We start from the raw sequence: 17302 nt of genomic DNA, 5'->3' as shown, positions 1-17302 counted from the left end.
AGTCGATATCTGGTCTCGCTATTTTTGGAGAAGTTTTGGAGTCTCTCAATTAGTCCATTTTATCTCTGGTCTGACAGCTAGCTAGAGCTGCCCTGAAGACCTCGCTTGTCTCGCAAGCGTGTTGTCTCTTTAATTTGTTGTATGGCACCTTGGTGGTTCTTGTTCCACATATCTCTCGCTAAGTTCTTCGCTAAGCGCAAACCGCAGGCTGCCATATTTTCTGCTGCTGGGCCCTCTATTCTCCGGTGTGTCCCAGGCACTTTCAATTTTCTCTCCCTACACTCCCGGCGTCCTCGCTAATTTGCACTATCTGCTCCTAATTTATCTGCATCGGTGCACTCCACGAAAAATAGGGGTACATCCAGCTGAGTCTGTAAATTGACAATTTCCAATCCCTGTTGCATCTTTCAGATTTTCACCAGAACTACTTCGAAACAGCTGAAACTCTGCCAGAAGATCCAGCGAAGGATACACAGGCTTCTCTCCTTTCAAATATCTCAAAAACTCATCATCCCGTCCCTGACCAACAAAGCTGATTTTGGTTGATCTGCCTAGAAATCGATTACGTCAGAAGGTGAACTCACCAAAATTGTCGTATAATACAGAGATAGTTCTGACATACCAATTTCATATTCGTCATTTCTACATCTCGACGACCTTTTCGACCTTTCTGAACTATTTATCAGTTTCCGAGTTGTTCTGTTCAAAGTTTTCTCGCCTTTTTCGACCTTTTCTAAGCTCCCATTGATCTGATCTCACTGGAGCGAATCTCGTTAGTTTAGAGTAGGAGACTGACGAAATTTTTCTTTATAAGAGTCCTATTGGCTATAACTATCCTTAAGTACAAAGATACCATATTAACCATTTTGAAATCTTCCGTTCCAACTGAAATCGAGCCTATTTGATTATCTCGAAAATCTTGAATCATTTTTTCAGCCATATTATTAAAAGCCATACTGAATACCCGAGTCATTAATACCCTAGAATACCATAGAAATCAAACTAAACCGATCAAGCCGTTCAGAACCATTTATAATTTTTCACATCTACTTTTATAACTGCTGATACTTTCCTAGTATCATTTGCTCGCTTTTTCATATCTCAAATTCTCATAATCTGATGGAAAATGCTCACTGATTCTTCACCCTTGGTTCCTGAAGATGCCAAACATCCCATTCTTAATCTTCCACTCGGTTGTAACAGCCACGCTGTGCCGTCTACCTCTTCGGAAGGCGACAGCCAGAGTTCTCAAAAGGTATTACAGTTAGCTCCCGAGATCAAAAAAGTACAAAACTCAGCTGTTAGGCATGTCCAACCGGTAGATTCGGTGGTAAGTATACTTCCTCCGTCCATAATCACCGAAGTATTTCAACACGTAGACCAGTACGATTTGCTTAACTTACTGACGACGTGCACAGCGTTGTACTCTTTGGCCACGGACCGCTTATACAAGCGAGTAACTGTTCTTCTTAACGCGGAATTCCCTCTTCGCTTCAGCACTGCACGAGATTACGTTCTGGAGAACGGGATCAGATACATGGACAGCTCCATCATCTTGACTCTCGATTCTTTGGTCAAATTTCTTTCAACGATGAATTCGAGACCAGACTTGATCCAAAAAATCAAGTTCTTTGTATTTGACAAATGCCAAAATCTTGAAAAGATCGACGTAAATGCGGTCCAGCTGAACATAATCGAGTTCTTTGGAGCTAACGCTCGTGAGCTCAACTTCTTGCACATCACTTTTGTAGACTTCCTGACGGGAATAGTCAAGTTGACCAACTTCTTAAGAAATGCAAACATCAGAAACAAGATCTTCAAGTTATTTGTCACGAAGACCAGTGAGCTCTATGAGCCGTGTATACCCCCTAGCTTGACGAATCTCTTCTTGATGTTGAATGAAGTCGAGCTCATAGATCAAGAGTACCTTTTTGACTTGTCCAAGCATCCTTACGATGTATTCAACTCTCTTTTTACTTTGACTTGTAGCACAAACCACCAGGTGGGATTAGAGATATTAAGAAAATTCAAGCTCTTCGCGCCTGGAATGAAGCTCAAGTTGAAAGCATTATCATTGTTTCATTGCCATAAAGAAGCAGTAGAAGGTAGAAGCGAATTTACAGATGAATACGCTTCTCAGTTCAGTTTGTTGAATCAAGACAATGACAAAGTTCTTCTTGAGAAGTACATGCAACAGATCAGCAAGAAGTTGGACTTCAGCGTCATTGACGAAAAAGTTGAAGTAGCTAACTTGACGCATTTGTACTTAAAAGTAGAATGTATTGAACAGAGGCACAGCCAATGTAACTGTTTCGAGACATTCTTCAAAGACTTGACAAAGTATTCTGAAAGTCATGGAGGTTTGCCTAACTTGGTTAATCTTGAAGTGGAGTCATTTCCCAACTTGGATTGGCTCAGACCTCATCAGATACTCGAAGATATATTAACTCCGTTAGGTGGTTTTGTTAAGACTTTGAACAACTTAACAAGACTAGCGATCGACTTCTCTACACCTGGTTTCAAGATGTTTGACAACAACATGGGCATGTCTACGTGGTTGTTGAATAAGTTGAACGAAAGCTTGATGGAATCTTTTTTTCTCTGCTTTTTCACTGCTTCTAACAAGCTGAACTTGGTGGCAAACTTGAAGACGTTGCAGTTGCCTGATTTCTTGACTTCTTTTATATACTATAAGCCAGATTTCTTAGAGTCATTGTTGCACACCTGCCAGTGTTGGGGTTGTGCTTTGGTTTTGGAGAAGTTGGCAGAGTCGTTCTATCCGATTTTCAATGACCAGGACGACGACGATTTGGATGAAGAAAGAGACGAAACCGCTACACTTGATTTAGAGTCGACTTACTACGTGTTGATAGGATACATTTTGGGAAAACTACAAGCAGATCGTGAAGTGTGTATTCCCATCAAGGAAAAGACATTCAGCTACAGAAACTATCCTATTTTCAAGGGCCAGCCTCATACTTTACATAACGGTTTCCATAAGGCTACTGGAGACCAAAATGGAGCCGATGCTTGCAGCTGTGCTGTAGATGAAGATCCACAGGGCAGGAGTAGCATGAACATAGACAACTTGGTGTGTACTTATATTGTTCATCAGTTGGAACCAATTATCCAATACTTGTCGAATATTTTCACCAATTTGGACAACTTGATGATCCATGGAATTTATTATGAAATCGACAAATACAACGATAAATTGGTTCCAATATTCGACAGCAGCGAATATCCTGCCCAGTTTCTCGAAAATAAGAAGGACGAAATGGATCGTGGAGTAAAGCCCAGTGGGCCGTTTGGCTACTTCAGAAACTGCTAGAGCACTTACTTTCAATTCAAATATAATGCGGTGATTGAGTTATAAGTCACCTTTAACAAACAAATTATGTCGTATCTAAGCTACAACTACCGGGAATATCATCATTAAAACACACTATTAACGAAAATCATCAGGGGTATCATCATACAAACTATTTACTTTTTGTCTACAACCATAGGAACATGTCTATAGCTACATAGCGTCCTGTAAAATGCTTTAGCGGATAAAGCCGGAAAACACTATCAATATACCAGTATATACCGGTCCTTTTCGAGAATATGAAACAAAAGTTGCCCGTATTGTATGTCAAGCTATTGTTTTATATCGTATGTTAAGTTTTGTCAGACTTGGTATCTTCTATTATCGTCTATTGGGCAATTTTAGAGCCGATCCAAATCTTTTTGTAAGTTGAACCGATTAGCAGCCGATTCTCCGTATGCAGTACACAGCTCGCAGAAGGAACACTAAGGCTACGATCCTCTGCACCGAATAGATAGGGGTTCCTACTTAAGGCGTGCTCCAATTTTACAGCAGAAACTGTTCTATGTGCAGAGTGCATCTCGCCAGTGCATGATACGCCCAAAAACGTCTTCCTTGTACTGGAGTCCACATCCGCACCGCAGAAGCAGTGATTCTGCACGAATAATTGAATGTCGTGCGCCAATCAGGGGAGAGAGATTCGGGAGTCGTTTAGCACATTTTATGTAGTGAAGCATGCACTCTGAATCTGGCAAACCTCACGCCAGATAAGATACAAGAAAACAGGATGACAAAAAATGGTCATATTGGCAGCTAAAACAAAGCCCCACATCTTGGCGACCGCCAGGCAATACAGTTGATTACATAATAAGCTGAAAATTTACGGCGTGGAATGGAAATTGTTTATGTAAGGTCGGTACGCTTCCGGCACGGCACAGAATTTTGCGGGTTCCTCAGCGACAAATTAACGATGCATACTGTACATTCCCTGTCCGCCTTCGAAGGGTTTCAGCTGGCGCAAGACTTAAGGTGAGATGGACAGTCAAGGTAGATCGTGTGTCACTAACACAGAGATAAAAACGATACGACAGACAGACAAAACAGATAAGAACAATAGAAACAGCTCGGAAGTGCTGGAAATCACACCAGAATCTCCCTCAAAAGCGTGCAAGGATCTCACAGCTCTTTCTTAGTGACTAGTTCGATTGTCTCAAATTGTTTGGCTGGCGCGAAATGGAATGGGCCCTCCAAATTTCTGCTGAACTTCACCTTGAGCCCCTGTTCTGCCGCATGAAATTTTTAGATGTCTGGTGTCTGGCCAGATTGTGATATTTGCTAGCGCTATGTAAACAATTTGAAACTGCCGACAAAAACGATACGACAGACACTTTGCGTCGCCTACAGTGAAGTGAGAATTTACATACATTTACGAGAGCCAGGACCCTGTAGAGAAAGTCGGCAGGATCACGTTTCGATCCTGAAGTTGTGTCTGGGGTTGTGACGTGCCACGTCTGTCTGAGGCCACGACCTAACCGGCAGAATCTCCCTGTTCCAAACATCTGGCGGTTGTGCCCGAATATGACAGAACAGCCCCATTTGCAGCGATTGGCCTTATAAGCGGATAAAATGGTTTAAAAAAATGAGTCCAGAAAAGGACCACGGAAAAAAAAAATCTCAAAAAATATCCAAAAAGAACAGAATCAGCCTTTCCGAATTCAGGTTCCAACTGCTAGTTACGTATCGTCGCTTTTGTGTCACTGTCTGTCTCTCCCCTAACTACCACCACCACTTCAAAGTCAGACAGGCAGACATTCGAAATTATTTCTTACCATTTTGAACCAGACTTTTCGATTCTATTTTTCAATCTATTTCATCTTCTTTGTATGGCACCGCAGTGTAGGTGAGTCTTTCTGTAGTATTTCGTCTCCGTTCTTTATCTACGGCCCCGCAATACTTGTACAGCAGCTCGGCCTTCTCGTGCTCGAAAAAAAGCAGCGAAATCCGTCCTCTGTAGCGTATTATCCGCAAAACGAGCCATTGTTCAGCACAACATCCAGCTGTTTGGCATCGCCGTCCAATCATACCAGACATCGCCGGCTGTATCACCGTCAAGTTCTCGTTGTCAGGCTCCAGTGGTGATATCTTGATTTTTCACCTGTTTTTCGTTAGTCGTGGTTGAACAATCGTCGAGATAGTGAAAAGAAAGAGTATCATAATTCATATATAAATAAAACATCGACTTGTATCGAACACTGACAGATCCAATAGGAAGTATACTTCACCAGGCACCAGCACTTTTCACGCACTGGAGACACTTGTATCAGATCCGGTAGCATCGCCATTCAGAATCCCTCATTATACTGATTGCATAGTATTCGACATTAGTATCTCGAGATTTCAGCTTGAATACAACTATCATATAACAACATCAAGGTATTACATCAAGGTGCTATACCAAGTATTCTAAGCGGCTTTTCTCAAAGTTTACATTGAATATTGCTACATAAGAACTGGCAAAACATCATAAAACCAAAATTCGGCAAGAGATATCATTATTGTCTTGAACAGCAAAACTCACGTTAATTCTCACTAGCTCATTCAGAGTAATTTTCATCTATTCACTTCATCTGTCTCATTAAGTCTTCACGTTGATATTTCATTGAATATCATTGTCACTATAATATCACTACAATTACCGACTGATTCACATTCAGTCATCAATCTTTCGTCATTGTCAACTGTCGGAATTCTGTACTGTCAGTTTGCTCTTTCAGAAATTTTTCATCTTTCCGAGCTTTTATTCTAAGCTTCGTCTAAGCCTATTTGTAGTCTTTTCGATGTACCCCACAACACAGACACTAAACGAAACACCCTCTTCTGCTGGGTCAAACACCTCGGCTACAACGGCTGCATCCTCATTCACGATCCAGAGCATTGCACCCAATGTCGTTAGTGATGTGTTCGCTAAAGATCTGCACCAGCTTCTTATGGCTCATTTGTACAACTATCTCAAACAAGCCGGACTTCACGAGTCTGCCAAGTCACTTCTTCTGGAATCGTCAAATGTGCCTAACAACATCAAAAATAACTCCCCTCGGCAAGGTGTTACAGATACACAGATGGTGATAAACGCTTCTTCTTCTACAGATCCGTTTTTGTTGGAGTGGTGGTCATTGCTCTGGACAGTTCAGCTGAATATGAACCCGGCGCTCAACCAGCTTTTCCACAAAACCAGCGATCCACAACAACTTCAACAGCAATTTCTTCTCCAACAGCAGCAGCAACAACAGCAACAACAACTACAGTTCCTGCTCCAACAGGGATCTCAAGGACGACTTCAGCCTCAAAATAAGCCACTAATGCCACAACAACATCCACAGCAACTACAACAGCAGCAACTTCTGCAGCAGCAAATGCAGCAACAGCAGATTCAGCAACAGCAGTTCGTCCAGCAGCGACTTTTGGCCCAACAACAACAGCTTCAGGCTCAACAAGCCGCTCTAGCAGCACAGGACCAAAACCCTGGACAAAATGTAGGAAATCTAAATCCGCAACGAGCTGGCTCGATATCGTCGGCTTCTAGTGGTGTAGTACCAATATCGGCTAATGCTAATGCTAATGCTAATCGGATGCTTCCACCTAATTCGGCTGGATCGGCACCTCCTCCTAAAAACGGGAATTTGCATCAATACCAGCAGCAGCTTCGCTTGCAGCAGATCAAGTTGCAGTTTCAGCAGCAGGCACAGCTTCTTCAGCAGCAGCAGCAGCAGCAGCAGCAGCAGCAGCGACAACAGGGCCAACCAGGTATGGCAACAGTGGCACAAGCTCCAGGTCAGGCTTCTACGGCTGGAGCTGGAGTTTCTGGAAATGGTACACAGCTACAATCGCCGCTATTGCTCAATGGACAGCAGCCACAGCTGACTCCCAAGCCTCAGGGAAATGTTAATGACATCAACGATTACCAGGCTAATTTGTTGCGTATGGAAAACCAGAACAACTTGCAAAAGAAACAGTTCTTAATGAAGCAGCAGCAACAACAGCAACAACAGCAATTAGGTCCTACGCAGTTTTCGAATACTTCACCTCTTCAGCAGCTGCAGATGCCCAACGGCTCTAACCTGAACGGAAGCAACATGGATAATGGCATGATGCTGCTTCAGCAACAGCAACAGCAAATGATGTTCCAGATGATGCAGCAGCAACAACAGCAGCAACAACAGCAGCAGCAACAGCAGCAGCAACAGTTACATCCTCTGATGCAATTCCCGCCGCAGAATGGAAACATGTTGATGATGGGCAATGATGAGTCGCTTATATCTGGAGGCAATTCGCGAGCTACAAGTGCTGTAGGATTAGCCAATGGTAATGGTGTTTCTAATGGAGGAAACATGAACAGCATGCTTGATGCTGCTACCACGGCCATTCTCTCAAACTCTGGTAAAGACCAGAATGGAGTCAATGGCAACACGAACGGCAGCAGCGACAGCAACTTCATGAACCAGCAACAGTTGCAGCTCAACTTACAATACCAGCTACAGCAGGACAGACTCAAGTTTCTACAGCAGCAGGCTCCCGGGACAGGTGCTGAGACGCTTGGAGGCCAGATGAATGGCATTATCAAGGAACCTACGGGAGGCTCTGGTTTGATAGAGACTGACTGGTTGAGTCTGATGGGATCAGGCCCTGGGTTTCCTTAGCATGTTGTACTACTAGACACTTAGATAAGACGCTTGTAATAATAGAAAACAAGAAAGAGTGTTAGAGTAATGTAGAGTGTGGAAGAAGTCAAGGATGTTGCACTAGGATATATAATTGACCTTGCTTAAGAGAATTGGTACAGAGAAGTTTAAAATGGTTTAAAAGCATATTTGAATTTTTCACTAAAAAGGCAAGGTATTTAAGAACGATTACAGTCAAGTCCAAGTTGTTTCCAAAGCTAATAGCTCTTTTCCTGGACTCTGACGACTTCGGATGACTTCTTTGTCTTGTCGTCATATTCAACCTCCTCAAACGATGTTTCCTCCAAGGCTCCAGCACCCAATTGGCCGACATCGTAACCATTCTTCCGAAGGTAAGCGACAAAGTCTTCATCTTCCTTGTTAATGGCATCCTGGCCGACAGAGGGACAGAAGAAAAGTGCCAAGATAGCAGAGAATATACACAAGGCTGAAGAAACATAAAATGGTGCCTGGTTACCACTGTCTGTGTCTTTTCCACCAGCATTCCTAATGATAACTGGGAAAATATAGACACCTACAAAAGCACCAATTTTGCCCACTGCGGCAGCTATACCATAGTATTGACCTCTGATAGGAGTGGCGCTAGTCTTGGAGGCTAACAAACCGATGTTATCACCAGGACCGAATTCACCCAAAGTGGAGAAGATACCGTAAACTACTACGAAAGCACCAACATGATGTTTCAAGCTTGGGTAACAGGCAGCCATGATGAAACCAATGATACCCTGCAAGCCTACACCAAGTGCTAACGTTAATCTAGGACCAATATAATCGGCTGCAATGGCACCCAAGAAGGAACCAGGCATGTAGAACAAGTTGAACACAACGTTCCAACCCCAAGTCTTATAGATATCGCCGTCAGTAATGCGGCCAATCATGAAATTGGAGTAGATACTGAATGAGTAGGCCGACACATCGTAGATGAACCAGATCAACGAGATAACGCTCAATCTGAACCAGTAGAACTTGATGATCAACCAGTAAGGGTACTTCTTGACCTTCTTCATATTCAACTTCTGAAACGACTCGGAGTCGGCAATTTTCAATCTCATGAAGAAAAGGGCAAAAGGAGGAATGGCACCTAAACCAAGGGTCAATCTCCAGATGACCCTTAAATGTCTGTCGGAGAAGATCCACAAGAGTACCAAAGGAACGAATGCTGAAACAACAAATCCAAAGTCGATCATGGAATTGGTGAACCACACGAAGTATCTGTTTCTCTTTCCGGCTGGCAATTGGTTGGCGAACTCTGAGGCAATAACAGAAGCCGTAGGATACTCAGCTCCGATAGCTATACCCAAGAAGAAACGGAATACAGTGAGGGCAGCAAACAATCCTTGCGGATTTTTACCCCAAGTAGCAACAGCACACAAGAGAGCAAAAATGATCAACATGACGTTGGCAATCATCATTCCTCCTTTTCTGGCTATTCTGTCAGATATGTATCCAAATCCCAATTGTCCAACCACCGTACCAGCGAAGGCAATTGACCCAACGTTGGATATAGCAGTAGAATTTTCATACTCATCCTCGTAGAGCCTGCTTAAGGCATAAGACACCGTACCGATCGAATTGTTAACATAACCATCGGAAAAGAGACCGGCACCAGAACAGAAGGCTGGCCATAAGTTTCTTGCCTTGACGTCCTTTTCTTTTTCAGCTCCATCTGGTTGCATGTCATCGTCGAACAATTGCTGTTTAGACTTGTTCAAAGTGATTTCATTGCCCAAGTGTCTGGTCCAACCAAGGAAAAGGTCGCTGACAGAGCGAGGCAAATCTCTAGAAGCCATGTTATAAAAGATAGTGGATGCTAAGAAGTGGAAATCCAATGATAGAATATCAGTCCGTGTATCAGCACCTTCAAGGAATCAACAATTTCAGGTGAGCCAGTGGGCTAGTTTTGACAAGTTCAATAGCAAATGTATGTAAACTGTTAGTAGCTTTCTAAAAGATGTTCCAACAATCTTCCGGTGAACCAAATTATGAATCGACAATTGTCACTATTTATGTAAGTCTGACCTCCATCATGTCCCCACTCTTTTTCCTTTCCATACCCTAATTGCACGTTCCGTTTCTAGTATTCAGAAGAGCTGGCCTGCCAAGCCCTGGCTAAGGTTCATAAGCTGGAAAAGCTTAATTCTTGGCTCTTTTTCTTGCTAGGGCTATTATTTCTCAGTTATCCCTTCAATTATTCTGCCAATTCCAGAGGACCAGAATTATCACAGATAGAAACGTGCCCTGAACTCCGGAAATTGAATATTAATTGTTTTTGAATGGTGATGTTTTCCCTCAGTCAGGAAATTTGTTCCCTGCGTTTAGCCGAATATTTCTAGAATTAATCAGAACATTTTCCGGAAAAGGATTATGTTTGCCGCAGCACTCCAACAGCACTTCAGTACAGCCCACGAGTTCCAAGTACAATACGGTTTTACGTCTTCCAAAATAAGCTTTGAAGTATTTGCAGACCTTTGGCAAAGAATACGACAACCGGATAAATTATAATCTTAATAAACTCACTCACAAAATCGAGAACCGCTGGTCGCCAGCCGCACGATTTCTCTTGGATGCAACGTTACCTGTCTAAACTTCGTCAATTGTATCTCTCTAAATGTGTTTAATAAACAACGTGGACCACATGGCGTCAGGACCACCACAAGAATGGGTGCAAAAAAGAAAAAGTGCCTACTGAGACATACAGGCTATACCGCTGAAACATACTCTAAAGTTATGAACCAGAAAAGAGCAATACGACAAAGCAGAACGATGATGACGATTACTTTAAGAATTTGTAACCGCAGATGACATTTGCCGGTTAAAGTTATCATGATTGTATGAACAAGGAAACGGAATGAAATAGTTGAGAATTAATCAAGAATAACCACTACAGTAATAGAGAAATTAAATTTGTATGGTCCTAAATATGGAATTTAATATTTATCGTATTGGACGACAGATTGGCGTATTTAACATATTTTGGGAAAGTAGTAAGAGAAAAGGCATCTGAAGAATGCAATTTTAACTGGATAGTAGTCACTTAAACTCCATAGAGAAACAACTTTGTCGACTTCTAACCCACACAGGAAGAATTTATTCAAGTATATGGTTGCAAAAATACGGCTGATAATAAACATTCCAAGATATAATATGAAATATAAAGATTATACTATGAACAGGAGAGAAACCTTCATTTGCAATTTTGAAGAACTGCTATATGAATACCTAAAGCATGTCATCCATATACTTCATCCAACTAGTAAACTACAGTATATATCTTGCTGTTTTACTCTTAAGCAAATTGATATTCTCTTAGCTTCAGAAAAATTAATCAAAAGGATTCTGTACTAGTCAAGAAACTTTAATATTGGCTCCGTCAACTCTCCATTTGTTTCTTTGGAATTCTTCATAGTAACACAAGAATGGAGAAAAAGATCTTGCACTACACCCATATATATATTGGAGGAGCAACTTCATAGAACTCTGGGTTTCAAAGAGCTTGTTGTTCATGCTCTAGACTTTTTTCCTGGGGGTCTTACTGTTCCTGTTGATATCCTTTGAAGAGACTGATATTTTGGATTCTCTGCAAATGTACTCAAAATGTAAGAAACTCTCTGGGAAAACCTTCATTTTGCTCCATTATCTAAGTTCAAATTTAGACATTCCGCTAGGTTCATGGACTATCTCATTGGCATCCTTGAATTCCTGAAGAATAGACTATGTTTAAAGCAACGAGAGATTGAGCAAGTAACATCTCTATTTCATTCTACAGTGCACTGATTTCTTTGGTCATAAGCTTATATGTTGGTGCAAATTATGGTTCGTTGAAGTTAGGTGATAGATGTTCTTTCAAACAAAAAAATGAGCGGTACGGGAATCGAACCCGTGTCACCTGCTTGGAAGGCAAATATGTTAACCACTACACCAACCGCCCTATTTCTGAATGAAAACCTGATAAAACTGCATAATGAGCTTTAGTTCTCCAAACATCCATACCGCAGAAAATTGTATCATTTTGTAAAAATATGGCGAAATTTGTAAGATATTACTGAATATAATGCTAGCATATACCGTTGTCAAGTTTTCTACAGTTTTCTAAGGATATCACCTAGTTTTTAGGTAATTTCACTCGGAGGTTTTTATCCTAGGATTTCCTCCACCATTCGATATGGATTAGAGGATGATTTATATACTTAGTAGTAGATAGATTAGACTTTAGTCGTAATACATGCCATTTCGTCAAAAAAAAATATAATGCATTAGAGTATTAACATGATATAGGCCCCGCTATAATCTCATAAAATTTCCTAGACTCTTAGAAGTTATGATTTATAAAAGATAGAATCTACTCAGTCTTGTTGTGTTTTTCTATTTTGAAGTCTATTCTACAAATTTCTCCAAAAATGCCAATAGTCAATTGATATACCAATAATTCATACACCAGTAATTCATTCTTTTAATTTACTGGGAATATACATGAATAAATTGGCTTGAAATGGCGAATTTGGAATATATTGAAAGCAAATAGTATGATACAATTTCCACCCCCCCCAACTTCTGCAATTTAGCAGAAACCCCTTTTTATGGTGTATCAATGCGATCCATTAACTAAAGGTGTTGGTACTGTTTCTGTCTTTTTTTGAAAACTTCTCTGGCAGTATTGCTTATTTAGTCTGTTTCTACATTCTACCAGAACTAAAATTTTGCAACCTATTCATGGTTCCTAATGCAAGATGGAAAAATAAAAATTATTATTCGCAGTTGAACTAACTTCTCTAGTATAATTCGGGCCACTGCTTTGCTGTGTGTTTATAAAAATTGGTTGTGGTTTTCGGTAACAGACCGAAAGAAATGAAAATTGTACACAGTAGACATCGAAGTAGAATTAGACTGACGGTGGTGTCGTTGTCAATGACGCCATGTTGTCTGGTGAACTTGAAAATTTGTTGAAGGAGTCAAAGTTGAGACCCAGTGATGAAAAGTTGCAACCAGATCGTATCGACAAGAACTCGATTTTGCATGGTGGCAGCTCTGTTCTACAAGTGACTAAGTCTGAAAACTCGATCGTTCCTGTTGCTCTAGACAACGCAGCTCTTGTATATGTGACCAAGACTGGATTTGAGACTTTGCAAAGTTCCTTGGTTCGTAGGAAGATTTTCCCAAGTGCAAAGGATTTTTTTGGCAGCAAGGAGGCTTTACATTTCATCATGTTAATGTTGCAAGACTTCGACCTTCAGAATAAAATCAAAATGGATTAAAAGTTATGAGGAGACTTTCTGTAAGCTCGTACATTTTATTCTAGAATTCTTAGGGTTCAGTAGAGTAAAATGGATGTCCACTTTATTAAAATGTATACTAGGTTGCGAATTTTATTGTAACGAAAAGGCTAGAAGATAGCCCGAGGTTAGGACAAAGGATTCAACCCATTATCTTTTCTTTAATGACATTTTCTAATATGACTAGTTGCTTATTATTCCGATTTCGCTTCCTTTCTTCAATGGCTACTTTTGTTTCATAAGGTGAATCCTCTTCATGTAACTTAAAAGCCCTATTTTGTCACAATAATAAAAAGATACTGTGGGTGTATAAACTGTATCATAATATATAAGGAATATAGATCATGTTAGTAATCCTATTTTTAAAGGTTCACCATACAAAATACCAATACTCTTACTCTGTAATCCAACTGTATCGGCCCTTCCTGGAGAGTTCCTTCAGCCATAATCTTTGTCCGAAGTCACGTGAATGAATCTCACATCTATTGATAAATTGTGAGGACGCTCACCACCTCCGCCTACAGTGATATTAGGATCAGTGAAAAGTCTCTAGCATCGAGATTTCATCAATAACCATCAGCGTTTCCAATAGAGTCTACTCGTTGACTGTTCCATATTGTAACTTCATATATTAATCAAAAGTTTATGAAACAATGCCTAGACTTGAAGACTGGGAAATCAAGAAGTACTGGGAAATCTTTCAGGGATTAGATCCAGTGAACAAGAAGCTCACCGGAGACAAGGTAGCTCCCGTGTTGAAGAACTCTCGTTTGCAAGATGACCAATTGGCCAAGATCTGGGAGTTATCCGATATCGATAGCGACGGCAAGTTGGACTTCGAAGAGTTCTGTATCACCATGAGATTAATTTTCGATATGGTCAATGGAGTCAGCACAGCCATTCCCAAGGAGTTGCCCAGCTGGTTGATTCCATCTTCGAAAGCCCACTTGATCCAGGCCAATAATGCTGTACGTAGCAACAGCAACCAAGGGTTCGACTATGAAGATGACGAAGATGGATTGAGCGACGACTTCGACTGGTACATATCCCCCACTGATAAGGCTACCTATGAGACAATCTACAACTCCAATAGTGATTCTTATGGCAGAGTGAAGTTCGAATCCTTAAATTCATTATATAGCTCATTAAGCAAAGTCCCAAAGAGTGATATTTCTTCGGCATGGAATCTCGTCAATCCCAAGTCGTTTGAAACTATTGACAAGGATCAAGTCTTAGTGTTTCTACATATCTTGAACCAACGGGAAAACGGCAAGAGAATACCACGAGGTGTTCCGGCCTCATTGAGAGCTACATTCTCGAAGGAAGTGCCCAACTACGACTTGAACTCGGTGCAGGCCAAACCACAACCTAGTGTTGGAACAGGCAGAAAGTCTTTTGCCAACGATTACTTGAACAAAATCGGCCAGGCAAATACAATAACAGAAAGAGGTACAGATTTCTCGTCGACCGAGGGAACTGACTGGGAAGAAGTGAGATTACGAAGGGAGTTGACTGACTTGGAAAACTTGTTGCACAAGATTCAAAATGGGAACAAGAATGACAACTCCAACACAAATGACGACAGCGCCTTGTTGAAATACGAATACGAACAATTATTGAAATATAAGCAAAACAAGTTAAGCTCGGCGAACTTGTCGACCAAAAGCAAGGATTTGACTGAAGTTAAAGGCGACTTAGATTTGATTCAAAGTCAGGTTTCTACTTTGGAAGATTTCTTGAAATCAAAGTCCAGTGAGTTGGAGAAGCTTAACGAAGAGATTAGACTGTTGAAGGCTTAAAGCCACTAAAATAGACAAATTCTATAGTTTACAATTCAAGAACTGGCAATAAATTAAATACAATTGTAATGATTTTCTAGTATAAAAAGTGGTGGTAAGGTGTGTTTAAATGCATGGAGAATGACAGACGAATTCAAATTGTATTGAATTTTAGGAACTTGCGTTCTATTCTATTTCTTTTGTTCATCTTGAGTAGGTTCTGGTTCTGGGGTAGGCAACTTGAATGTTTCTGGAGTAAAGTCCTTACCTTCACCAACCTGTTCCCAAACAGAAGAACCTACGGAGAAGTTTCTCCAAGCTTGGGTCAATTCCAAAGGTTCATAGATGACTCTTTTCTTTTCTTCGTCGTATCTGACTTCTGTGTAACCGGTAGTTGGAAAGTCCTTTCTCAAAGGGTGACCTTCAAAACCATAGTCGGTCATGATTCTTCTCAAATCTGGATGTCCCTCGAAGAAGATACCAAACAAATCGTAGGTTTCTCTTTCAAACCAGTTGACACCTTGGTAGATAGGAACAAGCGATGGAACAGCACTGGTTTCATTAGCGTAAGTCTTGACTCTTATTCTCGAGTTGTGACGCACAGACAACAAGTTGTACACAACATCAAATCTGTTTGTTCTGGATGGGTAGTCGGCAGCAGTGACATCTACACACGACTTGAACTGAGCAGAGGTATGGTTCTTCAAGAACACCATGGTGGGCCTCAAGGCCAGTGGAGCCACGTAGATGGTCAATTCGTCTTTCCACACAGAAAACTGTTGGATGTACTTAGGCATACAAGCCATGATGTAGGCACCGAACTTGTGCAATTCTTCAATCTGTTCCTTGTATTTTTCAGTGGGGTTCACCAATGGCACATTGAGTTCAGATGGTTTTCTTCTTGGCAAGGTGTTTAAATTGACTAACTCATGGTCCTTCTTGATGGAAACGGAGGCTGAAAAGCTTCTAACTGTACAAGAGCTTATCGATCTCGAGTTTTGAGCGACTCTTTTAAGTATGGTGGCTCTTGAGATCATTGTAAATGAATAGCTAAGAGTGCTAGTATCAATATGGAAAAAGCGGAGAAAAACACAAAATCCGAAAACAAACTGCTATGATGTACGACCGAATTGTACAGACAGAGTTTACTAGACGCTAACTGTTTTGTACCAAGACACTAACACTGATGCTTCACAGCTTTGGTTTTGTAGTTGCTCAGAAAAATTGGTTAATCAAAATTTCGTCAAATACAATTGGGTAAACGCAGGTCGTGCACAGCATAAACATATATGGTAGCGCGGCTTTGATGAGACGCTCTTTGCAGCTGGTGGTAGAAATTATGGAAAATGGTTAGAGCAGTAGTTTTAGGGAAAATGAGGTAAGGGAAAGATTCACGAGAGATGTGAGATTGGAATATTCCAATGTCTTTATCTGAAGTAACGTTTTTGTGGTTTGCCTTAGTAGATGAGTGGCCCCAGGTAGAGTGAGAAATGATACAGAAAGTTAGAATGAGATTGAAGAAGCAAGAAGAGTATGCTTGCTGAAATCACAGAAACTTAGAAATGAGAAGGATTTCAATCAATGCACACATTGGTGGCCACTGTAGTGTTCATATATAAATAAGTCTGTCAGTCTATTTGCAATTTCAAATTTAAGTAGTGGTACAATTGCTGAGTTTTTATGATATTCCTCGGTTCAATGTGTTTGGAAAAGAAAAACTAGCACCAGAACCGATACACAATTGATTTTGCTTGCAAAGCACAAATTCCACTCTTGTAGCAATTGTCATAGCCCTCATCATTGGCACAATCCAGAACCGTCGTTGTCACTATCGACCAAACCCCGTAGAGATCTTGTTACCTGCCAAGACACTAAGCTGGAGAACAGAACATTTTTCCGAGCTTTCTCTCTGTAATCGGAAGCCATACCACGAATTTAGGCTGCCCTCTCTCACGCTACGTGCTAAATACACATATGGAGCCAGCAGTACCGCCGAACGGAATCAAGCTAATCGGATATGTATGTGGAGCCGAAGGTTCCTGCTTGGTCGCAACCGTCGGTTCCCATACAAGCCACCGGATGTTTGCGCCGGCGCTTCGTTATCGGTTTTAGCAATTCTAAATCCGCTGCATGCCGGTCCACCATTATAAGTGCAATTTGTTGATACAATTTCATGAGTTCCACTTGACAGAGGCAAAGTTTTAT

At 41.1% G+C, this 17302-nt stretch overlaps 6 protein-coding genes across 6 annotated transcripts; 4 read left to right on the top strand and 2 right to left on the bottom strand. All coding sequences in view use genetic code 12, as the record gives it.

The window, feature by feature from the left end:
- Positions 1-1312: 1312 nt before the first annotated feature.
- Positions 1313-3331, top strand: PICST_50168 (cyclin-like F-box; the record flags this gene model as incomplete). Its single annotated transcript, XM_001386627.1, has 1 exon — positions 1313-3331. A coding segment is annotated over one exon (2019 nt), but the record flags the coding sequence as incomplete, so codon positions are not given.
- A 2816-nt stretch (positions 3332-6147) lies between these two features.
- PICST_33746 (predicted protein) lies at positions 6148-7031 on the top strand (the record flags this gene model as incomplete). The annotated part of the gene is made up of 1 exon (XM_001386626.1): positions 6148-7031. A coding segment is annotated over one exon (884 nt), but the record flags the coding sequence as incomplete, so codon positions are not given.
- Positions 7032-8246: 1215 nt separating this feature from the next.
- Positions 8247-9839, bottom strand: GIT3 (glycerophosphoinositol permease; the record flags this gene model as incomplete). Its single annotated transcript, XM_001386428.1, has 1 exon — positions 8247-9839. The coding sequence occupies one exon, from the start codon at positions 9837-9839 to the stop codon at positions 8247-8249; it is 1593 nt and encodes a 530-aa protein (XP_001386465.1).
- Positions 9840-12962: 3123 nt separating this feature from the next.
- SPF1.3 (SPF1 P-type ATPase) lies at positions 12963-13301 on the top strand (the record flags this gene model as incomplete). The annotated part of the gene is made up of 1 exon (XM_001386625.1): positions 12963-13301. One exon carries the CDS (start codon positions 12963-12965, stop codon positions 13299-13301), a length of 339 nt encoding a protein of 112 aa, XP_001386662.1.
- A 671-nt stretch (positions 13302-13972) lies between these two features.
- Positions 13973-15118, top strand: PICST_50269 (predicted protein; the record flags this gene model as incomplete). The annotated part of the gene is made up of 1 exon (XM_001386624.1): positions 13973-15118. One exon carries the CDS (start codon positions 13973-13975, stop codon positions 15116-15118), a length of 1146 nt encoding a protein of 381 aa, XP_001386661.2.
- A 45-nt stretch (positions 15119-15163) lies between these two features.
- On the bottom strand, positions 15164-16278 carry NUO30 (NADH-ubiquinone oxidoreductase 30.4 kDa subunit, mitochondrial precursor). Its single transcript, XM_001386427.1, has one exon. It carries the CDS (start codon positions 16132-16134, stop codon positions 15289-15291), a length of 846 nt encoding a protein of 281 aa, XP_001386464.2. The 5' UTR covers positions 16135-16278; the 3' UTR covers positions 15164-15288.
- Between the last annotated feature and the right edge of the window lie 1024 nt (positions 16279-17302).

Source organism: Scheffersomyces stipitis, chromosome 8 (assembly GCF_000209165.1).
Source record: "Scheffersomyces stipitis CBS 6054 chromosome 8, complete sequence".
NCBI classification, from domain to species: domain Eukaryota; kingdom Fungi; phylum Ascomycota; class Pichiomycetes; order Serinales; family Debaryomycetaceae; genus Scheffersomyces; species Scheffersomyces stipitis.
This window is presented reverse-complemented; position numbering and strand designations above follow the sequence as displayed.